The 27,413-nt window shown below is 45.6% G+C and overlaps 1 protein-coding gene across 1 annotated transcript in view; it reads right to left on the bottom strand.

Annotated features, from left to right (window-relative positions):
* LOC143998093 (voltage-dependent T-type calcium channel subunit alpha-1I-like) overlaps positions 1–27,413 on the bottom strand; it is a 1,330,488-nt gene that overhangs the window by 62,087 nt on the left and 1,240,988 nt on the right. Inside the window, exons 13-14 of the mRNA XM_077493843.1 lie at positions 19,567–19,965; positions 11,227–11,327 (exon numbers count right to left, since the gene is read on the bottom strand). Of these exons, the coding sequence (XP_077349969.1) occupies positions 11,227–11,327; positions 19,567–19,965 (500 nt within the window). The remainder of the gene's footprint in view (positions 1–11,226; positions 11,328–19,566; positions 19,966–27,413) is intronic.

Raw genomic sequence — 27,413 nt, 5'->3', positions numbered from 1 at the left:
ACTAAAAAATTGTCTGAAAGCATCAGTCAGACGGCCACCTTCTCCACCGCTCCTTCTGACCAATGCCTCAGCAACACGTTGTCCAGGACCAGGGGTTTGTAACCTCCCAGTCTCTGGGAACGCGTTGCACAGACCTTTCTGCAAGGCCTCCCGGAGATGTCTCATCCTCTGCTCCCTCTGCGATGGCAAGATAAGGTCGGCAACCTTACCCTTGTACCGTGGATCAAGGAGAGTGGCCAGCCAGTAATGGTCCATCTCCTTGATCCGAAGAATACGAGGATCCTTCCGCAGGCTTTGCAGGATCAGGGAGGCCATGCAGCGTAGGTTAGCTGAGGCATTCGGTCCGGAGTCCTCTGGGTCACTAAGGACAACATGATCCGCAGCTACCTCCTCCCAGCCACGTACAAGTCCACGTGTTTCTTGGGACTGTAAATCATCCCTACGAGACTGCTGCTGCTGCTGATGCTGAGTGCCAGCCTCCACCTCCATGCTGACACAATCATCCTCCTCCTCCTCTTCCTCCTCCTCATCCTCTTCCTGTGTGATGGGTGGCACAGCAGGAACACTGTCTGGATAAAGGGGGCCTTGAGAGGCAAGGAAGTCCTCCTCTCCCTGCCTCTGTTCTGCCTCAAGTGCCCTGTCCATTATTCCACGCAGCGTATGCTCCAAGAGGTGGACAAGAGGTACAGTGTCACTGATGCATGCACTGTCACTGCTCACCATCCTTGTGGCCTCCTCAAACGGTGACAGGACAGTGCATGCATCCCTGATCATGCCCCACTGGCGTGGTGAGAAAAAACCGAGCTCCCCTGACCCTGTCCTGGTGCCGCAGTCGCACAGGTACTCATTGATGGCCATCTGCTGTGTGTGCAGCCGCTGCAGCATGGCCAACATTGAGTTCCACCTGGTGGGCATGTCACATATAAGGCGGTTCTTGGGCAGGTTCAACTCCTTTTGGAGCTCAGCCAGCCGAGCACAGGCATTAAATGATCGGCGGAAATGCACACAGACTTTCCTGGCCTGCTTCAGGACATCCTGTAAGCCCAGGTACCTGCCCAAGAACCGCTGCACCACCAGGTTAAGGACGTGAGCTACACAGGGCACATGGGTCAGTTGTTCCTGTCGGAGGGCGGAGAGGAGGTTGGTGCCATTGTCGCAAACCACCATTCCTGGCTTAAGCTGGCGTGGCGTCAACCACCTCTCGGCCTGCCCCTGCAGAGCTGACAAAACATCCGCCCCAGTGTGGCTCCTGTCCCCCAAACAAACCAGCGCAAGCACGGCATGGCATCATTTTGCCTGCGTACTTGCGTAGCCCCTGGAACGCCTACGGAGCACCGCTGGTTCTGAGGACAGAGCACTGGAAGAGGCCATGGAGGAAGAAGAAGAGGAGGGGGTGGAGGAGAGAGGTGTGTCACAACCAATAGTAGCATTTTGGAGGCCTGGTGGCGGAACAACCTCCAACACTACTGCACCTTGTCCTGCATCCTCCCCAGCTGCCAGAAGAGTGACCCAATGGGCCGTGAGAGACAGGTAACGTCCCTGTCCATGCCTGCTGGACCATGAGTCAGTGGTAATATGCACCTTACCGCTGACCACCCTGTCCAGCGAGGCAAGGACATTGCCTTCCACATGCCGGTAGAGAGCCGGAATCGCCTTCCGTGAGAAAAAATGGCGTTTGGGGACCTGCCACTGAGGAACCGCACATTGTACAAACTCACGGAAGGGGGCCGAGTCTACCAACTGAAAAGGCAGCAGTTGAAGTGCTAGCAATTTAGCCAAGCTAGCATTCAACCGCTGGGCATGTGGATGGCTGGGAGTGAACTTCTTTCGCCGGTCCAGCAGCTGGGGCAGGGACATTTGCCTGCTATAATCGGACGTGGGTGTACTGCTAGCAGAGTGCCCGGAAGCACTTGGCTGTGACACACCTAATTCTACACCTTCATTCCTCTCAGAGCAGGTTTCAGAGAGGACTGAAGGTCTAGTGGGGTTGGAGATGCCAGCTGATGAGGAGCAAGGAGAGGTCCGCTTTGTTCTTTGGTGTGGGTCTTTGAGGTACGCTTGCCAACGAGCTGCATGGCAGGTCAACATATGTCTGGTCAAGCATGTGGTGCCCAAGCGGCTAATGTTTTGGCCACGCGAGATACGGTTGAGACATATGTTGCAAATAGCAGCGGTGCGATCTGATGCACTCGTCTCAAAAAAGGCCCACACCAAAGAACTTTTAGAATAATGCGCAGAGGCAGCGCCCTGCACAGGCGGAGCTCTGCGGTGTGATTCAGTCGGTGTGCTGCCCCTAAGCTGGCCCCCGGAGGGCATCCTGCCTCGTTGGACATGTGCCTCCTCCTCCTCCTCCTCTCTCCTACCAGGCACTCACGTGGAGTCAGTGCCCTCATCATCCCCTCCCCCTTCATCACTGTAGCAAACCTGGCAGTATGCTGCAGCTTGTGGAACATGACTGCCAGATTGCTGTCCTTCTTGGGCATCCCCTCTCTCTGCATTCACGCTACTGCCTTCCTCTAGCTGAGTATCATCATCAGAGCCTCCAAAACACTGGGCATCCTCCTGGAGCATGTACCCAACACTGTGCTCAAAGAGTTCAGGAGACTCCTCAGGAGGACGTGGTGGGTCTAGGGAAGGAGTCACTGATGATGACATTGAGACGAGGGAAGACGATGCGTTGGCAGCTGCTTTGCTAGTACCCTGAGACTGGGTGAGAGAGGATGAAGAGGATGAAGAGGGCTTGGTCATCCACTCTACCAAGTCGTTAGCATGTTGCGGCTCAACATGTCCAGCTGCCGAAAAGAAGGACAAGCGTGTCCCATGGCCACGTGCTGATGATGACGATGCACCGCGTCCATGACCAGCACTGTTGTCTCTAGACACAGAGCCTGCTTGCCCTCTTTTATCGGCTCGCGCCTGTCTGCCTCTCCTTGCTGGCCTTCCAGACATGGTAATGGCCTGAAGGGAGTTGGGTAAAACAGCAATTGGGTAGTGTATATTGTGCTGGAGGCACACAACACCCACTAACTCCTGCAGATGCCTTTATTATAGAACACCAGCAATAAAGGGTAGATAAAGGGGTATACTGTACTGGAGGCACACAACACCCACTAAGCCCTGCAGATGGCTCTATTAGAGAACAGCAATAAAGGGTAGATAGAGGTTTATATTGTGCTGGAGGCACACAACACCCACTAACTCCTGCAGATGCCTTTATTATAGAACACCAGCAATAAAGGGTAGATAGAGGGGTATACTGTACTGGAGGCACACAACACCCACTAAGCCCTGCAGATGGCTCTATTAGAGAACAGCAATAAAGGGTAGATACAGGTGGAGGCACACAACACCCACTAACTCCTGCAGATGCCTTTATTATAGAACACCAGCAATAAAGGGTAAATACAGATGTATACTGTGCTGTGCTGGAGGCACACACAACTTCCAATAATTCCTGCAGATGGCAGATGGCTCAAATAGAGAAGAGCTATGTAGGTGGATATAGCAGTGTGTACTGGGTACAGAGCATGCAGACAGCACGCACAAGCTCCTAACACTGACTACAAGCTCTATTATAAAAGATAGATATATCGCTAGCTATTTAGGTGAGGTGAATATAGCTGTGTATACTGCGGTCAGGGCACGCAGACAACAATAACTACAGAAGAGCAAGATTGAAAAATAGGCCGATAACGATCGGTGTATACTGTGTTGAAGGTACACAGAACACCCACTAACTGCTTCAGACGCCAACACACTACACAAGGCCACCGCGCTGGCGGCCTTATATAGTGTGGGGCGTATACTACACAGCCTGAGCTATGATTGGCCACAGGCATCCTGTCTGTGGCCAATCATGGCTCTCCTCTCTGCCGGCGCTGTAATTGGCCAAGCATGCGGGCTCACAGTGCATGCTTGGCCAATCATGAGCCAGCAATGCACTGTGCCATCACACGAATTTGGCACGAACAGCCCATAACGTTCGGAATTCGCCGAACGGGCGAACAGCCGATGTTCGAGTCAAACGTATGTTCGACTCGAACACGAAGCTCATCCCTATTCCTCTTTAATTTCAGTGATATTCTGATCAATTATTTTACTTTTCTTATGTTTTCTTTGTAGTAAAAATGCCAACAATTCAAGACCTTTTTCATTAAAGAATTTAAACCACTCGTCATTAGACTCCTGGTCTATTAGGCCATCATTTGGGGGAATGTCCCACCTTAGCCTCCTTGGGACAATGCTCTCTTTCAGATAATTTTCAAAAGTATTGATGTCCCACCATAAACTTATTTTCTTCTCCATATTATAGCCAATTAGAGTCAAGATGGATTTTTACATTGGATACTTTCTCACCTAGGGGCATGAACATTGAATTTGATCTAAACTGTTTCCTTAATGATTTTTAATAGATTTCTTCATATATTCATAGGGCTTTTTAAAATAGGATACTTAAATATGTAATTTATAACAATTTTAAAATAATCCCCATTTTATACCAATAATGTTTTAAATAAGCTTTTTAAATGAGTTAGTTAAGACAGACCTTTTTTCTGATCCACTTAAAATGTTAATTACTCTCCCTTAGTCCCTCTCCCTCTTTTCCTTTATTTATTTATGTGTACCGGTATTTATAATTTTATTTATTTTTTATAATTTTCTTATATTTTATGTATAATTTTGTTGTATTTGTTTTTAAGTGGTTTTATGCAGTGTGCATCTTTGTGGACCATCCTCCCATCCAAAAGGAATTTTTTAACATAATTTTTTTAATATATTTTATACTTTCTTTTTCATATAGAGATTGGTCTAAAACCCGCTATTAATTGATATCGGAAATAGACCAAAATTCTTTATTTAAATTTTTCATTTAAGTTGCGTACAAAACATAATCAAGTATTATAAAAGAAAACCATAGGACCAAAATACATTCATGCCCTTCAATTTTTCACATTATCCTGGTTTTCTTTCTTTACTTCTCGAGTTCTTCTAAAATATCTCCCTCCCACCCCTCTCCCCACCCCTACCGACCCATTACCTCGTTAAAAATCATAGATTGTCTAAAGATTTTCCAGTATTTCCATTTCACATGGAATCTCTTTCTTTCTCTTTCTTCCTCCATTCCCAGCCCTTCAATACTATATATTTCCTCAACTTTTCCTAGCCATTCCTTTACTTTGGGTGCTTCTATTTCTTTCCATTTTTTCGGAATCAGGCTTTTTGCCACGTTTATTAATGAGCTTGTGAGGGAATTCCTATACTCCTTAATTGGGGTATCTACTGCATGGAATAGGCATAACCATGGGTTCTCAGGTAACTGTATTTTAGCTATTACTTCTATATATCTTATTATTTCTCTCCAATATTCTTTAATCTTGGGACAATCCCACCATATATGGGCCAAACTTCCCGTTTGTCCACAATTCCTCCAACATTTCCCAGATTGTCCCTCCTGGTACTTTGCCATTATATCTGGGGTCCTATACCATCTTACTAAGATTTTATAATTTGTTTCTATCATCTTACTATTTTCCGTGGATCTGTGCACCATCTTCAATATTTTTTCTATATTTTGGTTTTCACCCCGTGCTCTTATCTCTTCCTCCCATTTTTTAATGAAAGTTGGTACCTCCGCTTCACATTCCCGTCTCAAGACCTTATAAAACTGGGCAATACCTGCCCTTGGGGATTTCCCCTCACATATCCGCTCCAAGGCAGTCAAATTTTCTCCATCTCTAAGCTGTTCAATAAAGAATAAAAAAAAAAAAAAAAAGGAAATAGACCAAAAGCTCATAGTTCCCCACTTTTCAATTAGCCGTTGTTTGGGGATTAGTATATAACCTTTAAAATGACAGCATCACTATTGGCGACAATAATTAAATAAATATTGCCATGATTTAACTTTAAAATGGCGCCGTTTACATATGAGGGAATAGCCAATCTGGCATCATGCTTCGCAAACGACCTTAATAATGGCAGCAACCAAGACCGGCGATATACAGCATGTATGTTACATGCTATCTAAAATGATGTCTCGTAAAATAACCCAAATAATGGCGGCGACCAAGAGTGGCGAAATGTAGCATGTATGCTGTGCATATGCCGCTGCAGTGTCATATTTTGCTGCCTATCACAGAATGCTACGGAAGTGACGTTGCCGCCAGAAATTGTGTACTGCGCATGCGCAAAGCGTTCCAAACACTCGCGCCATGCGTTCCAACATAGTTTCGGCAATACAGTTCAGCGAAACCATGACATAATGTTACGGAAGTGGCGTTACAGACAACACAAACACTGGGCCGTGCGTTACAACACTAGTGCCGCGTACACACAAGAGGACTTATGTCCGGCAGACTTCCAAAGGAGTTCCGCCGGAGTTCCGACGGAGTTCTGGCGGACTTTTCGACCGAACGGACTTGGACACACACCATCACACCAAACTCCGACGGAGTCGAACGTGATGACGTACGACTGGATTCGAATAAGGAAGTTCATAGCCAGTAGCCAATAGCTGCCCTAGCGTCGGTTTTAGTCCGTCGGAGTAGCATACACACGAGCGGATTTTTCGAAGGGGACCGGGTCCGGCGGAGTTCCGTCGGGAAAATTTGAAGCATGTTCCATATTCTAAAGTCCGTCAGACTTTGGTCAATCAAAAGTCCGTTGCAGCCCACACACGATCGGATAGTCTGAAGGACTCGGTCTGACGGACTTTGGATGTTGAAAAGTCCGCTCGTGTGTACGGGGCTTAATACTTCCCTTGTTACCTAGTATCATTTTTTACCAACCATGCTGAGCTACGTGCCGTGTTAGGTTCTGCATTGCTGGGACTTGTAGTGCCTATCCTGAGCTACGTGCTTCAATGTTCAGTGTCCTCATCCTTATCCCCGGGCTTCAACATTGAAGCAGGGGGATAAGGATGAGGACACTGAACATTGAAGCACGTAGCTCAGGATAGGCACTACAAGTCCCAGCAATGCAGAACCTAACACGGCACGTAGCTCAGCATGGTTGGTAAAAAATGATACTAGGTAACAAGGGAAGTATTAAGCCCCGTACACACGAGCGGACTTTTCAACATCCAAAGTCCGTCAGACCGAGTCCTTCAGACTATCCGAGTGTTTGGAACGCTTTGCGCAGTACGCAAATTCTGGCGGCAACGTCACTTCCGTAGCATTCTGTGATAGGCAGCAAAATATGACACTACACCGCCAGTCTGGTCTCCTGGAAAATGGCCGCCGTATAGTTGCATATGAGAAACACCAAAAAAATGGCCGCTATACGAGGATCTCTCCGTAACAGTGGGCTTTCCAAGCAATCCCCTGATGAAGTCACGTGGTGTGGCGTCACACGTAGGTATGGGAAAGACGCTCGAGAATGATGCACACAGCATGAGCTCGCTGCTTGTTTGGTGATAAGCCATTTTATTTGTTTTTCTATGTGAGTACCCTGTATGATATTATTCAATAAATTGATGATTATTGTGAATTACTACACTATGGTACTCCTCCTTTGTTGACATCTCCTTGCTCCCACCGAGAGACAAAGCCCTTAAAGGAGAAGTTACTTTTGTGGAGTTGGAGAGAAGAACTGAAAAAGACCCAGTGATCTTTTGTTTATATGCGGTTATCTCCTTACCGCAAGGTAAGGGGCCATTGCCTACCTTAGTGCGTGATTCACGGAGTGATATAAAAACCTGGAAGTAGTCACTGTATGGAGATTGCACAGTTTGCACAAAGTCAGCATTTGCACTTAAAGAAGCGGGTCTTCTCACAGCAATTATAAATTCGGACACTTATATATATTTTTATATTTTCTTATTTGAAAGATCATAATGAATATGGGCATTTTTTATTTTGAGATTTTTTATTTTTTTGCCTGTCTCTGGAGTGTGTTTACTTTTTATTTTTAATTTTTCCATTTTGTTGCACTGAATTGACACACCTCTGGAGGGATTTTTTATTATTCACATGAAAATTCTGGTTTCACTTCTATTAATTTTATTACTAAACCTTTTTGGTTTACCTATTGGTACCAAGTGAATACACATTTCTTTTTTTGAGCACTTTGCCCTTCATGGATGTTGATCACAGTCTATTTATGTTTTGTTGTGAAAAATACTGGATCACTTTGCACTTTATATGCTGTTTACAGTAGATTTATGTCTTATTAATACTGGATCACTTTGCACTTTATACGTAGTGTATAGTATATTTATTAATTGATTTCAGCCACAGAGTGGGCTAATTTAACATGGGATACACAACTTATTGATTTTGGTCTATTACTTCCCCATGTTTTCATTAATTTATATTTATAGGTATATTAAAACATTTCCCTGATTAATAATTAGAACAGCGCGACACCAATATATTTTTCCTCTAACTTTTTGGCCATCTTTATTCCCAGCTCCCAGCTGATCTGCACCCTCCTCATTTAGGTGCAGTCCGTCCTTTCTATAGTAGTGATGATTGAGAAGTCGGCCCAGTCCTCCAGGAAACCAAACCCCTCCTTACTACACCAGCTCCTCAGCCACTTGTTTACTTCCCTAATCTCCCTCTGCCTTTCTGGTGTGACTCGATGTACTGGTAGTATTCCTGTTTTTTTTATATAACATATATCTATAAGTAATACGTAGCACCCTGTAACCATGGTCAATCAAAATCCAGCATTCACTCACCAGGGACAGTCTCTTCCCAGTCATCACTTGAATTTGTGTACTTTCTAAGCCCTTGTACACGCGGTCGGAGAATCCGTCGGAATGTGTCCTATCGGACCGTGTTGTCGGATAATCCGACTGTGTGTGGTATGCATCGGACTGATTCCGTCGGAATATCAGTGGGACCAAATTTTCCAACATGTTGGAAATATTTTCCGACAAACTGGTCCGATCGGACATACTCCGATCATGTGTAGAGAATTTTGATCGGACAAAGTGCCACGCATGCTCAGATCAAATTCCTACACCAAAGCTATTGGCTACTAGCATGAACGTAGTCCCGTCGTAACGAAATAACGTCATCACGTTCTGAATGATCGGATTTTCCGACAACTTGGTCCGACCGTGTGAATGCAGCAGTTTAGGACACAATCCGTCGGACAAAATCCAACTGATTTGGTTGGCAGAATGTCCGACCGTGTGTACAGGGGCTAATACAAATCAGTTGCATGGGAAAATATTTCCCTACAATATCTATTAGCAGAAGAATACACACTGCATCTTAGTCCATCAAAAACTTTCCTGAAAAAGGTGCAAATGCTTGTGTGAAGTTGATTTTTTTTTCAACATTTTGTTAAGTTCAAGTATGTTCTCATGTAAACTCACTTATTCTTTAGTGTTTGTTGACTTTGTTGCACGCAATTCATCCTACTTTTTGGATTGTGAAAAATGAACTAAGTGAAATGATCTTAAGTTTTGATGGTAGGCTAGATACATTTGGCCATTGAGAACTGGTTTAACCACTTGCTCACTGGGCACTTATACCCCCCTTCCTAACCAGGCCAATTTTCAGCTTTCAGTGCTCTCACATTTTGAATGACAATTACTCAGTCATGCAACACTGTACCCAAATGAAAATGTTGTCTTTTTTTCACACAAATAGAGCTTTATTCTTTTTTTTTTTTTTTTGCACTATAAATTTAAAAGGACTGACTTTAAAAACTTCTGTTATAAAATTGAGCAAATTAGCAATTTAATACAGAGGCCCAACATGCAGGGAGTACCATCAAGGGTTATAGGGTCATACATTACATATCTATTCTCCTGGCTACCTATTACAATTTTGTGAGGCATTGTAGGGCACTGATGGCACTGATGAACACTGTAGTGGCACCCATGGGCACTGTAGTGGCACTGATGACCACTGTGATGATATGGATGTGACATTCATGAGCACTGATGTGCCACGGATAAGCACGGATGTGGCATGGATGAGGCACGGATGAGCACTTATGTGGCATGGATGTGGCACGGATGAACACTGATGAGGAATGGATGAGCACTGATGTGGCATGGTTGAGCAGTGATGTGGCATGGTTGAGCACTGATGTGGCATGGTTGTGGCATGGATGAGCACTGATGTGGCATGGATGAGGCATGGATAATCACTGATATGGCACGGATGAGCACTGATGTGACATGGATAAGCACTGATGTAGCATGGATGAGGCACGGATGAGCACTGATGTGGCACAGATAAGCACTGATGTGGTATGGATGAGGCACAGATGAGCACTGATGAGGCATGGATTTGGCATAGATTAGCACTGATGAGGCATGAATTTGGCACGGATGAGCACTGATGTGGCACGGATGAGGCATGGATGAGCACTGGTGTGGCATGGATGGGCACAGATGAGGTATGTATGAGCACAAATGAGGCATGGATGGGCATGGGTGAGCATGAATGAGGTATGGATGAGCACAGATGAGGCATGAATGGGCACTGGGGCATGGATGGGCACGGATGAGGTACGGATCAGCACTGTGGGCACTTTAGATCCAGCCCACTCGCACTGCTGTACTGGCTTCTTCCTCTCCTGTACCAATCAGTGTGAGGAGAGGAGAGAGCTGAACCGGACACGGTCTGATTTGTGGATTCATTGGACGGAGCGATCACATGGTAAAGGGCCACCTTCATTGGCCCTTTGCCACGATCCATGATGCGCTAGGCCATGAGGACTTGGCTATCACAGGCACTTCCAGGTGCATGCCCCAGTGGGCACGTGGGAAGTGCTAGTTTGGGAGGACGTCAATGTACACCCTCCCAGAACTAGCCGAAAGCGCTGCAGCCATCATTCAGCTACATCCCATTCAACAAGTGGTTAAAGAGGTAGAGGCTGCCTGAAAATTACCATGTGTAAGGACAGCTTTATGATGAGCTGGTACTGTTCTCGACTCTGCACAACTGCTGTAACCATTATAAAGTCAGCTAATAGTATCAATCTTCTCTTATGGATTTTAAAATAAATATAATGTACAAATTGTTGGCTAAAGCTGGCAAAGAATAAAATCTTTGTTATAGCTCTGTAGGAAGTAGTAGAGGCAGAAACTAATTTCTGTAGGGAGTCTTAACACAATCAATCAATTGGAGTAAAAGGTAGCTAGTTATTTTATATCTTAATACCTGAAGTGGCCTAGTGCATGTAGTGGGGGCTTAGAGTGCCCAAGATGTAATTTTGTCTGTAGCTAAAATGCATTGTATTCAACTACTTTTCCATTTGTATTACCTGTTCTGAGGAGAGAAAAGGAAAATGGACCAGTCCTCACGCAATTCACACCAATCTGGTCGATAAACCTCAATCATTTTTCTGATTCGGAAACATAAACTCTGTGTGGGGAATAAGTAAATATATTAAAATCTTATATATCACTTCAACTTTTTTTTTTAACTTGCAGAATGCATTTACAAGTGACTTCCTTTAATGTAAATAGGACTGTCTTCTGCTGTCACAAGTCTGCAATGTGTCATTCTATTTTTAGTAAAATCTATGTGCATGTCAGAGTGTTTACCTTTCTGTAGAAATCACTTCCATAAAAAATAAAAAAAACACCATTATTTTTTGCTGTCATCAGTTCCTGTCCTGTAAATACTTGACAATATTGCAAAAATTTAACACAAATGGCATTCATTTTTTGAACATGAAGTGTCCATAAAATTATTTACTACATTTTCCTAGAATACGAATGTTGGTAGTGTACTGATGTTTAATTTCTTTTTTAATAAAGGACTTGTCCCAAGCCGTGTCTTGTGTTTTTTTTTACCATTTTCACACTTTTTTTGTGAAATGGTAGGGGTATATTTGTACCCCGTTACCATTTCACACAGGGGGCCAGGATCTGGGGGTCCCCTTGTTAAAGGGGGCTTCCAGATTCCGATAAGCCCCCGTCCACAGACCCCCACAACCTCCAGGCCTGGTATGATTCAGGGGGGGGGGGCGCTCTTTCGTTCCCTCCTCTTTTCCTGTGGCCTGCCAGGTTGCGCTCTCAGATAAGGGTCTGGTATGGATTTTGAGGGGGACCCCCACGCCATATTTTTTTATTTTGGCGCGGGGTTCCCTTTATTATCCATACCAGACCTGAATGGCCTGGTATGGAATTTGGGGGGACCCCCACGCATTTTGTTTTTTTTTAATTTTGGTTCGGGGTTCCCGTGTGGGGGAATCCCATGCCATTTTTTTCAATTACTTTTACGTGTATTGCCGGGACCGACAATTCATTATAGCCGCAAGTACTTTTAAATAACCTTTTTTCCTTTAGAGATGTCATTTTTCTCTTGGACTGTTCTAAACACGGGAAACATGCGCCACTTTACAGGCATACTATAGACACCCCTCAGGTACGAAATTTAAAGGAATATTTCACTTTTATTGTTTCACTTTAAGCATTAAAATCAACGCTCCCGAAAAAACTACAGTTTTTAAAACTTTTTTTATGCATTGATACATGTCCCCTGGAGCAGGACCCAGGTCCCTAAATACTTTTTATGACAATACCATGCATATAAGCCTTTAAAATTAGCACTTTTGATTTCTCCCATAGACTAAAGGGTGTTCCGCAGCTTTTGAATTTGCCACAAACACTCCAAATTGTTAGCTATTCGGCGACCAGGTGAACAACCGATGTTCGAGTCGAACTTACGCTCAACTCGAACATCTGGCTCATCCCTATTTACAAAAGAGTTAACTATTTACACATATAATCTAATATTTTTTAATACCTAAAGTTAAACATCAGACTCACTTTCATGCCCTGACTTTAGTTTTCATTGTATGACAACCCTAAATATACAGTACATACAGTACACACAATTAATGAAGAATAGAGGAACAAATTGCAGAATTTATAATGAAGCCACAATGTTCACACTTAAAGGAATTTTGTTCTCTTTCAGCACTTAGACAGAACAATGTATGGGGTATTTATAAGTATAGGACCTATGGGGTTTTGGATATATTGTCTCTTTTAAATCTCCCAAAACAGCTTGTCAGATTTCATGTTTATAGGCACATCCAACTTCCAGGCATCAAGGTCAGTATATCCATGAGCTATGTGACCATTAGGGTTGACATGGGTAGATCACTGTGTTGTTTTTCTCCAGTTCAGAGATTGGCCTGCTCAGAGAAGCTGCAGACACCATTAGTTACCTATGACTGTAAATTATGGTACTCTGTAGATTTATTAATTTTTTTACATAAAAGTTTTATTGAACTATCAAAGAGTTTAAACAATAGTGTACAAAAACAGGATTTTTAATACAGCTTACCTGTAAAATCCTTTTCTTTGATGTACATCAGGGGACACAGAGTCATAGTACTTACTATGTGGGTTATAGGGCCACTGATAGGTGATGGACACTGGCACACTCTAAGGCAAGAAGTGTACTCCCTATATAACCCCTCCCACTACTGGGAGTCCTCAGTTTTGTAGCCAAGCAATACAAGTGTCTCCTCCATCAAAGAAAAGGGTTGTTTTCTTACATCAGGGGACACAGAGCCATAGTACTTACTATGTGGGATGTCCCATAGCAATGGCAACTGAAGGGAGGGAGACACAACAAAAACAGGAGGCCAGAGGACTCATATGGCAGCCTGCAGTATACTGCGCCCAAAGGCAATAGCCTCATGACCTTTAATATCGATTTGATGAAATCTGATAAACGTATGAACCGAAGACCCAGTCGGCCCTTACAGATCTGAGCCATAGAGCCCTGACCATGCACCACCCATGAGACACTAATCCCCCTGGATGAGTGTGCTCTAAAATGAGAGGGAAGAATTTTCTTCTTTAAGCTGAAGCTTGAACAATCACTTGACAAATCCATTTGGAAAATAGTGGATTTTGATGCTGCCTGTCCACATTTTGGACTCTCTGGCAGTACAAACAAAATATGTGTTTTGCGAACCTGAGTGGTCACCTTTAAATAGACTCTGATCGCTCTTACTACATCAAGAGAATGTAGTGTCGTCTCTTCCCTAGATTGAAAGAAGGAAGAATAATATCTTGGTTTAAATTAAAACCTGTTACCACTTTTGGTTGGAATTCAGGATGAGGACGTAAAACCACCTCATCCTTATGCATGATCAAATATGGCTCTTTACAAGACAGAGCTGCTAGTTCCGATACTCTTCTAGCAGAAGAAATGGCAATCAGAAAGACTATTTTTCTTGTCAAAAAGGACCAAGGGAATTTCTCGTAAAGGCTCAAATGGCTGATTCAGCAAAGCTGATAAGACCAAATTCAAATCCCAAGGATTAGAGGTGCCTTGATAGGGGGATTAATCCATGTTTCCCCCTGAATAAGCTACGCACCAAGATTGGGAAGCAAGAGGCCATAGAAAGGAAACACTGACAAGGCCTGGATCTGGCCCTTGATGGAAGTCAAGGCCTACTTCATTCCATATCCCATTTCCAGGAAATCAAGGATCCTGCCTATGACATACTTCCTGGGGTGCCAACCCCTGGATCCACACCAAAAAACATATGCCTTCCAGACTCTATAGTATATGATTCTGGAAGCCAGCTTCCTGGCATTAATCAAAGTAGACACTACCTGTTAAATTTTTCGTCCATAAGGTAGGATGGAATGCCAGACCTTATGCGAGAAGGTCTGGCTATAATGGCAGAGTCCAAAGGACTCCTACCACCATCTTTATGATCTCCGTAAATCAAGATCTTCTGGGGCCAGCTGGGGCCACCAAAATCACCTCCTTTTGTTCCTGCTTGATTCTGCGGAGAAGGTGTGGAAGTAGCAGAACTGGAGGAAACGCATAGATCAGTAAAAAACTGATCCCATGGGAGGAATAATGCGTCTGTTCCGCCTGCTAGCGGATCCCTTCTTCCCGACACAAAGTTGTCGACTTTATTGTTGAATCTGAATGCGAATAGGTCCATGTCCGGAACACCCCATCTCTGACTTACCACTAGGAAGATGTCAGGCGAAGAGACCATTCTTCCAGAAATAATTATTGGCGACTCAAGTAGTCCATCTGCCAAATCTCTATTCCTGGAATGAAAGTTGCCGATAGGCAAGGAATGTTGTGTTCTGCCCAAGCTAGAACATTATTCACCTCTTTTTTGGCTGCCTAGAAGGCTGGCATCTGTTGTTAACACTTTCCAGGATACAGGTAGAAAAGATCTTCCCTTTTGCTGGATAACAACCACCAATTTAGGCTCTGACTTACGTCGGGAGCCAAGCGTATTTGGGAAAAAACAAAGGCCTGAATCCTTTTATTCCAGGCCGACAGGATGGTGTTTTGAAGCAGTCCTAAGTGAAAATTGCGCATAAGGGACGGCCTCGAAGGAGGCCACCATTTCCACCAACAATCTCCTGCCCAGCCGAATGGAAAGGGTTTTTTATTGTTTTGATAAGTTGAATTAGTTCTACAATGGAACTGATTCTCATCTGGGGTAAGAATACCTTCTTCTGTACAGTATCCATAACCAGCCCCAAGTCCTGTAATCTCCTTGATAGTTTTAAGGAGGATTTTTCTAGGTTGAGTATCCAACCCAGAGATTCTGCGAACAGACTCTGATTTAGACCTGAGACTGAATGATCTATTAAAGGTAGATCGTCTAAATAGTCTAGGAACGTTATGCCTTGAGCCCTTAATCTGGCTAAAGGAGGTGCCAGAATCTTTCAGAACACCCGTGGTGCTGTGGCTAAACCGAATGGCAGGGCCACAACTGAAAATGATGGTTTTATATTTAAAAGCGCAGAAATTTCTGGTGAACGGGAAAATTTGTTACATGGAGATATGTATCTTTGATATCGATCAAAGCCAAAAACGCCCCTCCTTGCAGGATGGACACAACCGATCAGATTGTGTGAAAGGATGTTTAAGTGCCGATTCAGATCTTTGAGACCTAGAATGGGTCTTACCTTTCCGTTTGGTTCTGGAACCGTGAAAGGTTTGAATCAAACCCTGTGCCCTGTTCCACTAAGGGAACCTCTGATATCACTTACTGGGATAATAGATGATCCAGAGCCAGAAAGAGAGACTTCTTTTTCTCTGGATCCTTGGGAACATTTTCCCTTAGAAAAACGAGGAGACAGAAACTCTCTGAATTCTAGATGTAACCTAGAGAAAAACTGCAGAAGCCACTGTCAGGAACCATGAAACAGACTGAGACAGAGGTACAATCAAATCACACTTGTTTATTAATAAAAATAAAAAGGTAAATAGAAAAAAGCATAGTCAAGCATAGCCAGAGTCCAGTAGCCAAATCGGGTAGTCAGCCAGTCCAAAGTTCATTAACCAGATCAGGTAATCAGCCAGGCCAGAAGCCAGGGATCCAAGGAGAGCAACTGCAAGCAGGATAAGAAGCCAGGAGGGATATCAGCAAGCCAGACTTGAACAAACAGCAGGAGATGGTTCCTTGTGATGTGACCAACGTGAAGCCCAAGGAAAGTTTGAGCTGGAAGGCTTTAAATAGGCAGGTCAGACGAGCATCATCGGGAACAGCTGGTAACTGTGGAAAGAGAAGAGAGCTGGCAATTAGCCGACAGCTGAGTGGCCAGCCCAGAGGAGGAAGGGCTAAGCCAGCCCTGACAGCCACCCATCTGTCTTGACATTGTTCCTGCCAGATGTTGGGAATTGCAGGAGCCTTCCCCCCACCCGAGTGAGCAGGGGCGCCCCTTCATGAGGAGGCTTTAGCATTCTGCTTTGTGGGCTTTCTGCCCCAAGATCTCTTCTGACCCTGGTGCTGCCCTTGGGGATTTCCCCTTGAACCTGACAGTTGAAGCCATCGAGACTGCCTAGAGGCTGATGCCCCTGGCACAGGAGAGGCAGCATGGTTAAAGGAGAAATATTTGAACCTCTTCTTTACTGGTAAAAGAGGTTTTCGATCTTTGGATGTACTTATCCAGATCGTCTCTAAATAGCCAATCACCATGAAAGGGAAAACTGGCTAAGGGCTTTTTACACAGTGCTTCGGCTGACCAATTTTTTAGCCACAGAACTCTGCGAGAATGCACTAGTCCAAGCATAAGCCATGAGGCTTAAATGATAGAGTTCATAGCATCTACTGTGAAAACATAGTGTGTCTGATACACCAGCCCATTGCTGGACCTGCTGATCAGGCAGAATTCTAAGTATTTCTACAAACTGTTCCTTAATGGACTGAGATACACTAATTGCAGCAAGAACCGGATGCGCTACTGAACTTGCTAAAGACATATTGTCTTTAGAAAGAAGTTCCAACTTTTTATCTGTTGGATCCTTTAACATCAGTGCTTTATCCACCGGACATGTGAGATTCTTGCTCACTGAGGCGATTGCAGCATCAATTGCTGGAACCCCCCCATTTTCTTTCATAGAAATCCTCTTCCATAGGATAAAGTGTGGAGAATTTCTTGGGAGGATAACATTGTTTATCCGGATGTTCCCATTCAGAATACATACCGTATATATTTGAGTATAGGTCGATCCGAATATAAGCCGAGGCCCCTAATTTACCACAAAAAAACTGGGAAAACTTATTGACTCGTGTATAAGCCGAAGATGAGACATGCAGCAGCTACTGTTACAGCTTAAAAGAGTGGAAAAGAGGGTCAATAATGCCCATCTGCAGCTGCATACCTCCCTGTGTACATTGCAGCCTATCTGTGTCCTGTGCATGCCTCCGTGTGCCAATCTGCAGCCTCTGTGTCCTTCTGCAGCCTCTGTGTCCTTCTGCAGCTCTGTGTCCTTCTGCAGCTCTGTGTCCTTCTGCAGCTCCGTGTGCCATTGTGTGCCATTTTGCACCGATCAGCATGTATAAGCATGTCATAAAAACATGCCAGGATTCAAAAGCCGCAATTCTCCTCCTCGTCTGTGACAGACGGCGGCCATTCCACTGTTCAAAAGCCGCGCCTCCCTGTCTGTGATAGGCGGAACACTCAATTTCCCAGCAGTCAGTGTTCCGCCTATCACGGACATCCTCTCATCCTCGTCCGTAATATGAGGATGAGCGTATGTCCGTGATAGGCGGAACACTGACTGCTGGGAAATTGAGTGTTCCGCCTATCACAGACAGGGAGGCGCGGCTTTTGAACAGTGGAATGGCCGCCGTCTGTCTGCACGACACGCTGATCAGGTAGGCAGGCGGCAGTGACTCCAGTATAAGCCGAGGAGGGCACTTTCAGCCTAAAAAAAGGGGCTGAAAATCTCGGCTTATACTCGAGTATATACGGTAAGCTTTTTTTAGCAGTGCATGAATAGAAAAAAACATCCCCAGATGGGGGAGATTCTAATTAGAGGTGGGTTCCTCAAAGCCTGCACTGCAGGCAGCAAAAAGGTTGAGTAAGGTAATGCAACCTGTCTTGTGATGCTACTCCTTCCATATTAGGATCCTCAGAAGAGGATACATAAGTATCTTCCAAATATTTGGGAAGATCTACCTGATCCCCAGCCTCCTGCACCTCAATAAGAGGGTGAATTACTCCCCCTTCTTTCCTTTCAAAAGAAAGCATTTCCCCACGCAAGCAGCAGCTCAAGCGTCCTATAAAACAGCAGACATGGTGGGGGTAAATCCTCCGCTGAGTCCCCTTTTTAAAAAAAAAAGCAAACTGCTTTTGGTATATCAATTCTCCGAAGGGGAAAAGGAGGATCTGTTGTGGCCGGAAGAGAAGAGAAATGAAAGGCTTCTGCGCTGTTTCCAGCATCAGGCGGTGAGTGCTCAATACAGCCCCCAGTGGTGACACATAGGCATGACAACATTATACATAGAAGGACAAATTCCTGTGAAAATCTCCCTTACCTTTTCCTCGCAGCAGGCTTTCTAAATAAAAACCCAATCTTCACCCGTCACAGTGGGCTCCTAGACCTTTAGGAAACCTTCAGGAACAGGGGAACCTCAGGTTACCCACAATCCTGGACCTGCAACAGCACCCTGCCAGTAAAAACGTTATGGTCTTACTACCAAAAAGTACTGGATCCTGGGGTCCAGCTCTCTAAAGAGAAGCGTTCGCAAGCAAAACCTTGTTTCTTCAGACACAAGGCCTGGGTACCATCCATTTAGCCCATGAAAGGACATCAAAACGGATCCAATCAGCATGGCTAGCCCCAGCAGGGAAGCTTCCAGTGGAGCTCAGCACAGCACATCTTTACTTGTGACCAACACCTTAGACACTGGCGAAAAAACTGAGGACTCCCAGTAGTGGGAGGGGTTATATAGGGAGTACACTTCTTGCCTTAGGGTGTGCCAGTGTCCATCACCTATCAGTGGCCCTATAACCCACATAGTAAGTACTATGGCTCCGTGTCCCCTGATGTAAGAAAAGAAAGTTTTACACATAATATGATGAGCATGATCAATATCTTCAATTGCCCCAGCTTAAAGAGTAACAGCAGTTTAAGCAGATATCTAGTGAATAAGAAAATAGTGTTACAGGTTATAAACAGAAATGATTTTTAAACCATAGTTTTCTTTTTAAGAATATAGTAGAGATCAATAGTAGTACGTAAAGTGAGCAGAAAGGAAGAAAAAAGCCATAGCTTCCTCACATACAGTGCTACTAATATGCAAACATAAAAAAGAAATATCTGCATAGTATCAAGTAAAAAATAACGATTTAAGCTCTATACTCACATAATCAATTTCCTCTTCTTCTTCCTCCCTATCTTTACGGTTGTTCATCTTGGGGAAAACATCTTTCATGATCTGGGAAGGTTTTCCACTGGAATCCTGATATTCTCTAACTGAGTTAGTCCCTTTGCTGGGTGCCCTATGGCTTGTACGGACACCAGAATGATGATGAATATCTGCAGAGCCCTTATTATCCAGGGACATTGCTCTCCTGTGTTTCAGACTTGATGTTCTCTTGGAATGACTTCTGTCTCTGTGGATTTCTGCTCGAGAGAGTAAAGACTCATGCTCAGCTGTACATGGTCGTGGCTTAATACTTGGACGATGGCCTAAGCTGTTCCAGCTTGATCTACGACTGCCCCAGACTCCACCTCTGTTCCAGTGTGGTGGCCGTGACCCTGCCTGTAAATCATAAAGTCATAAATGCCATGAAAATGAAGTAACGTTAAATACAACATCTTGTTAAATAATAGTATAAGTATCTAAGAGTTTAGTTAATTGTTGAGCATATAATCATAAAAACCTCTCTTCTCCATTATTGTTATATGGTAAATACATACAGACGACATCTAGTAATGAAACACGCAAGATGGGACTTGGTTCACGTCAACGGCATTTCCGGTTACTTCTGGTTTTCTGGTTACGGTCTATGGAACGAAAACTCCCCAGACCCAGGAACTTGTCTGTAAGCCATTTACGAGTTTGATGCAATTGGAGCCTTTTATATTTTATGGAAAGTCCTTTTTAATGCATCTTTTTATTCATGTTAAATAAAAAAAATTATCGGATTTACACTATGGATGCCCGTTTTAGATTTTTATGTGGATCCTGCATTGCATACACCTTTCTCTGGAGCAAGAGAGCATATTGGTTCCAGGGATATCAGGATTGGAGATCTAGTCTACTACATGCTCTTCACCTCTGCAGGGGTGGGGGCTTCCGGTGAGTGCATATACCTAAGGGGGAGCACGAGAAGTCACTTTATCTATTGCAGAGAAGTTGAGATAAAGCTGTATCATTTGAAAACCAGCACTTTTTTGGGAATATGGATATTTAATATTGAGACTGAGAGACTCTCTTTTTTTTCATATATTTCCTTCACGAATGGACTGAATATTCATTACATTTGTTTATACATTGATATGTTTTTTATTTGATGTGCTTGTCAACAAGCAATTTATTTACTACATAGTTTTCACCTATGGACTGAATACTCACTATGTCACTATTCCTATATATTTGATTTTATTTATATATATATATATATATATATATATATATATATATATATATATATATAATACTTGTTTATTAGCTATATGGTGGAAATTTATACATTTTTGATGTGGATAGCATTTTTTTCACCGTCATTTATGTGCCTTGGAAACAGGATTTAATTATATTGTCTAGGGACTCACATTTTTACTGTCCCAAATAGACAATATTTTTACACATATTGCTACACACCAATTTTTAAAGCCATCACTGTCAGTTAATATATACGCTAACTTAACACTCATTGTAAGCATCGCCCCCCCACCCCAAAGCACCTTATTTTAGTGGTCTTCCGTCTTGGGGGGTCTTCTCGCCGGACTTCTCCGCTATCTTCTGCTAGCTCTTTTACTAGTGGAGGAGCTCGGCTTTCTTCTTCGTCGGCGCCATCCGATAAGCCCCCCACCCGCAGACCTCAACCCTGGCCATTGGTTGTCGGGAAGAGGCCCTTGTCCTCATCAACATGGGGACAAGGTGCTTTGGGGTGGGGGGCCACAAGGCCCCCCCTTCCCCAAAGCACCCCCCCTGTTGAGGGCACGCAGCCTGGTACGGCTCAGGAGGGGGGGCGCTCGCTTGTCCACACCCCCTTTCCTGACCAGCCGGGCTGCATGCTTGGATAAGGGTATGATATGGACCTTTGGGGGGACCTCCACGCCATTTTTTTGGCATAGGGCTTCCCCTTTAAGTCCATACCAGGTGACGGGACCAGCGGACCTTCGGCGGCGACATTGACTTCCTTCGCTAGTCCCGTCTACCTGGAGCCGCATTCAAAGTGAACGGACTTTCCTCCATGTGGGGACAGCACAGTGGTGTAGTGGTTAGCACTCTCACCTAGCAGTAAGAAGGTCACTGGTTCAAATCCCAACCACAACACTACCTGCCTGGAGTTTGCATGTTCTCCCTGTGCCTGTGTGGGTTTCCTCCGGGTACCCCGGTTTCCTCCCACAATCCAAAGACATGCAGGTAGGTTAATTGGCTTCTGTCCAAAATTGGACCTAGTATATGAATGGGAAACTTGGATTGTGGGCTCCTTGAGGGTAGGGACCAATGTGAGTGTACAATGTACAGGGATAGGGACAATTGTAGACACTCACTCAGGTTGAACTGGATGGACTGGTGTCTTTATTCAACCTAACTATGAATTTCAAAAGTCCGGCAGTTTGTCTGCTGCACCTAGTCTGCCGGAAAAGTCTGGTCGTGTGTGGGCAGGTCCGCTCATTCAGAAAGTCCAGCAGACCTCCACTTCAAAGTCTGGTGGTTTGTCTGCCAGGCTAAGTCCGATCATGTGTATGCATCATTAAAGGGGCCAATAATGAGTGTTCTGTCCACGCTACACCTTTCCCTGTGTAGCTCGATATGCAGCTAAACCCTCCTATATTTGCAATAAGCCAGACTGAGTGTCATTTTGAATCAGTATGCGAAACACACAGAAATACAGTACAGTATTTGGGGATGGCATTAAGGTTCATACCAGCATTACTGCAATTAAGGGGACAAAAGAATACAAGTCCCAGTGAACATGTTTGAAGGAGGATATCATTGTTATGGTAGCAGGTAGCTGCCATAACTCCGGTATCCCCCTTTTCAGCGGGCGGTTCGCTGAAAAGATAAAAGTGGTCTCTGTGGCAGATTCGCCGCAAAATCATTTTTATCGGTGGTGGGAGAAGGCCCCCCCCCCCCCATTGCGATTCGGTGCCCTCCACTGCTTACCGGAGCCATCAGCAGGGGCAATAGTGTCCTCTTGCTGGCTCAGTAAGGAGACGAGTGAGGGGAAGATGGCCCCCACCCGTCTCCATATAATTGCTGGGCGGAAGTGACGTCAAAAGGTCATCTCTGCCCACAGCTCTTAAAGTGCCATTTAAAAAAAAATTTTTTTTAAATAAAAACATTTTTTTTTTTCTATTGCATTTTAGTCTAAATATGAGAACTGAGGTATTTTTGACCCCAGATCTTATATTTAAGAGGTCCTGTCATGCTTTTTCCATTACAAGGGATGTTTACATTCCTTGTAATAGGAATAAAAATTACTTAAAAAAAAAAAAAAAAAAGTGTAAAAATAAAAAATGGTAAAATAAATAAGAAAAAATTTATTGTACGCGCTCCGTCCCAACGAGCTTGCGTGCAGAAGCAAACGCATACGTGAGTAGTACCGGCATATAAAAACGGTGTGCAAACCACACATGTGAGGTATTGCCGCAATTGGTAGAGTGAGAACAATAATTCCAGATCTTCTCTATAACTTAAAACATGCAACCTGTAGAATTTTATAAACGTTGCCTATGGAGATTTTTAAGGGTAAAAGTTTGTCGCCATTCCACGAGCGGGCGCAATTTTGAGGCATGACATGTTAGGTATCAATTTACTCAGCATAACATTATCTTTTACAATATAAAAAAAATTGGGCTAACTTTACTGTTCTTTTATTTTGTAGTTCAAAAAATGTATTTTTTCCTAAAAAAGTGCACTTGTAAGACCGCTGCTCAAATACAGTGTGGCAGAAATTATTGTAACTACCGCCATTTTATTCTCTAGGGGGTTAGAAAAAAATGTATACTGTTTGGGGTTCTAGCAAAATAAACTGTTTTTAACTTGTAAACAACAAATCTCAGAAAGAGGCTCGGTCCTTAAGTGGTTAAAGGTGAACAGTTTTCTAGTTTCTACAAAACTGTAAATTTACCACTGGTGGTCAAGTCCGATAGTTTCAAACCGTTTTTTAAATGGCAAACATACAGGTACTTTAATCTGCCTGTATGTGCCCTTCTGCCAAGGTATATCAGCGTTATCACGGTTAATGAGAGCTGATACACTGCATTCTGTGTGTAGGAATAGTTTGCTGCTATACAGTAGTATGCTAGGCTACATTACTGTGGATTCTTCCTCTTCTGCAAGTCCTGCTATAGCCCTGCAAACTAGCATGGATAGGTTGGCTGAATTATTACATTACATAATGGGGTTGATTTACTAAAGGCAAATATACTGTGCACTTGCTCCAGAGATTAGTAAATGAGGTAAAGCTTCACTTTGCAAAGAATACCCAATTTTTGCTTATACATAATTGGATGATAGAAATCTGCAGTGCTTCCACTCATTTCAGAGCTTCCCCTCAGATCTAGAGCAACTGCACTTGCAGTGAACAATATATTTGCATTTAGTGACTCAACCTACCCGAGTTATTTGCTGCAGAGGGATGGTCATGCATAACAATTCTTTGGCCAATTCATTAGCTCCAAGTTTTTTCAATATGGGTACCAAAACAAGCATTTGGTTGCATTTGAAGGGTAATTACAAGTGTGGAGCCAGGGATTGTCCTTGTTGTTCCCATATTGGTTCAGGGGAGACAGTGGTATCAAATGTTAACAAGAACACATAATTTCTGCTTCCTCATTCATTGCTAGAGGTTACTGCAAATCATTACTGCTCACTGAGAAACGTACAACATGAGATGACCAGAGACTGCAAATCTAATACAGGAGTTGACCCGGGACTGCGCATCTAATACAGGAGATGATCAGAGACTGCGGATCTAATACAGGAGATGACCAGAGATTGCAAATCTAATACAGGAGATGACCAGAGACTGCGGATCCATGGGCGTCCGCAGCAGGGGGCAAGGGGGGTCAAGTGCCCCCCTCTGGAATCCCCAAGGTGTTGCCGCCGCTGCCATGCTGCTTTTTTTTTTCTGAGTCCGCTGGCGGCTGCATCCTCCACTCTCTCCTCTGGATCACAGCGCTGCCTCTGTGTTCGGTGGCCGCTCTGTAACACAGTCCCGCCCCCCCAGACCAGCTCGTATGATAGTAGAGAGAATCACGTTCTGCCTATCACATGAGCCGGTCTGGAGGGGCGGGACTGTGTTACAGAGCGGCCGCCGAACACAGCCATCCAGCGCTGTGATCCAGAGGAGTAGATGCCCATCCGTGCCACAGTGCCTGGATAGGAGGATCGAGGGGGGGCTGCAGTTCTCTCCTCCACCACTGCACTCTCCTGCCCCTCCCCCCAGTGCTCTCCACCACCACACTCTCCTGCCCCCCCCCCAGTGCTCTCCTCCAACACCGCACTCTCCTGCCCCCCAGTGCTCTCTTCCACCACCGCACTCTCCCGCCCCCCGCAGTGCTCTCCTCCACCACCACACTCTCCTGCCCCCCAGTGCTCTCTTCCACCACCGCACTCTCCTGCCCCCCGCAGTGCTCTCCTCCACCACCACACTCTCCTGCCCCCCCCCAGTGCTCTCCTCCACCACCGCACTCTCCTGCCCCCCCCCAGTGCTCTCCTCCACCATGCGCTCTCCTCCACCACCGCACTCTCCTGCCACCCCCCCAGTGGTCTCCTCCACCACCACACTCTCCTGCCACCCCCTCCAGTGCTCTCCTCCACCACCACACTCTCCTGCCCCCCAGTGCTCTCCTACACCGCCGCACTCTCCTGCCCCCCCAGTGGTCTCCTTCACCACCACACTCTCCTGCCACCCCTCCAGTGCACTCCACCACCACACTCTCCTGCCCCCCCCAGTGGTCTCCTCCACCACCACACTCTCCTGCTACCCCCTCCAGTGCTCTCCTCCACCACACTCTCCTGCCCCCCCCCACAGTGCTGTCCTCCACCACCACACTCTCCTGCCCCCCCAGTTTTCTCCTCCCCTGTTCTTGCTGCTCCCCAGCTCTCCCCATCCTTCTCTAGCCATCATCCCAGTGCTCTCCCCCCTGTGCTCTCCCCCCCTGTTCCCCCCAGTGCTCTCCACTCTGCCCAGTGCTCCCCCCCTGTTCTCCCCCCCCCCACAGTGCTCTCCACTCCCCCCAGTCCTCTCCCCCCGTTCTCCTCCCCAGTGCTCTCCCCCCTGTTCTTTCCCCCCCAGTGCTCTCCTCTCAGTGCTCTCCACTCCCCCCTGTTCTTTCTCCCCCCCCCAGTGCTCTTCAGCTCTCCCCATCACTCTCCAGCCCCCACCCCAGTGCTCTCCAGCCCCCCATTCTCCCCACCCCTGTTCTTTCTGCCCCCCTGGTGCTCTTCAGTCCCCCCAGTGCTCTCTATCCTCCATGCTCTCCACCCCTGTTCTTTTTGGCTCCCCCCCAGCACTCTCCACTCCCCACCCCTGTACTCTCCACTCCCCCTGCATTTTGCCCCCACCCATGTGCTCTCCACCCCCCATAGTGCTCTCCATTCCCCCATCCTTTCCACCCCTGTTCTTTCTGACCCCCACTGGTGCTCTCAAGCTCCCCCCATTGCTCTCCACTCCCCCCTGCTCTTTGTACCCCCCCAGTACTCTCCAGCCCCCATGCTCACCACCCCTGTTTTTCTGCCCCCCAGTGCTCTCCACCACCCCACACTCTTAGCTCCCCCAGTGCTCTCAGCCTACCGTGCTCTCTACCCCTGTTCTTGTTGGCCCCCCCAGTACTCTCAAGTTCCCCCCCCAGCGCTCTCCACTCCCCACCCCTGTGAGCTCCACTCCCTATCGCTCTTTGCCCCCACCCATGTGTTCTCCATCCCCGCCAGTACTCTTTGCTCCCCCTTTTCTCCAACTCCCACTCAGTGCTTTCCACTTCCCCAGGACCAGAGGGCAGGCTGACTGGGGCCGGAAAATGAGGATGGCTAAAGGTGCAGGTGGCCAGGGACCACTCCATCTCACAGCAGACAGATCCTCTGGAAGGAGCACCGCCCCCATCCAAAACGAGAACAGACCCTGCCTGCTGCTGGCCGTCATGGATATCCTGCTGGCATGCAAGGTACTGTACTGAGCATCAGCAACACACCTTCCCACAGACAGGGACTGCAGACTGGGATATGGGGCACAGGAGGGGCTGCAATGATGGGCACAGTGAGACTGCATTCACGGCACAGTAAAACTGCATTTGATGGGCACAGTGAGGCTGCATTTGGTGGGCACAGTGAGGCTGCAATGGTGGGCACAGTGAGGCTGAATTTGATGGGCACTGGTGAGGCTGCATTGAGCTCTTGCATCAAGTCTGCAGTCTCTGACCATCTCCTGTAGTCCTGTAGCATGTCTGCAGTCTCTGAGGGAGTCTGGAGAGGAGTCAAGGGTGGGAGCACCGCCGAGATGGGGGTCATGGGAGAAGTCAGACTTGTGTAGACTGTGGACAGGAGACTATAGGATAAAACCAGAGCCACCAAGCTGGAGCCGACTGACTGAGCCCTGCACAGTGCACCTGAGAGGAGGTCAGTGAAAGCACCGCCAGACCAGTCGGGGGGGGGGGGGTCACTGATGTAAGGGGGGAGTGAATACGATAATGTAAGGGGCACTGATATAAAGGGTATCCTCCTTATATTAGTAACCCACCCCCCTTACCTTAGGGTATTCTTTCTGCAGAAGGTGCCCCCCCCCCACGTTCTGAGTTTCTGGGGTCCCCCTTGATGATTGATCACTTACCACTATTAACTGGAATTTGAATATATATATATATATATATATATATATATATGTATGTATAAAGCCCTATGTGATTTCATATCTATATCTAATACTCTCTTCATCAAATGTGCTTTAAAATGCAGGGTTTTTCCCTTTCATGAACAAGAAAATAATGACGTTATGCTGTTGGGCTGGTATAATAATGCTGTGAGGATGGTAT

Source organism: Lithobates pipiens, unplaced genomic scaffold (assembly GCF_037356315.1).
Source record: "Lithobates pipiens isolate NorthernLeopardFrog02 unplaced genomic scaffold, aLitPip1_a1.2 Scaffold_19, whole genome shotgun sequence".
Lineage (NCBI taxonomy): Eukaryota > Metazoa > Chordata > Amphibia > Anura > Ranidae > Lithobates > Lithobates pipiens.
The sequence above is the reverse complement of the archived record's forward strand: the minus strand, read 5'-3'. Positions and strand labels throughout refer to the sequence as shown.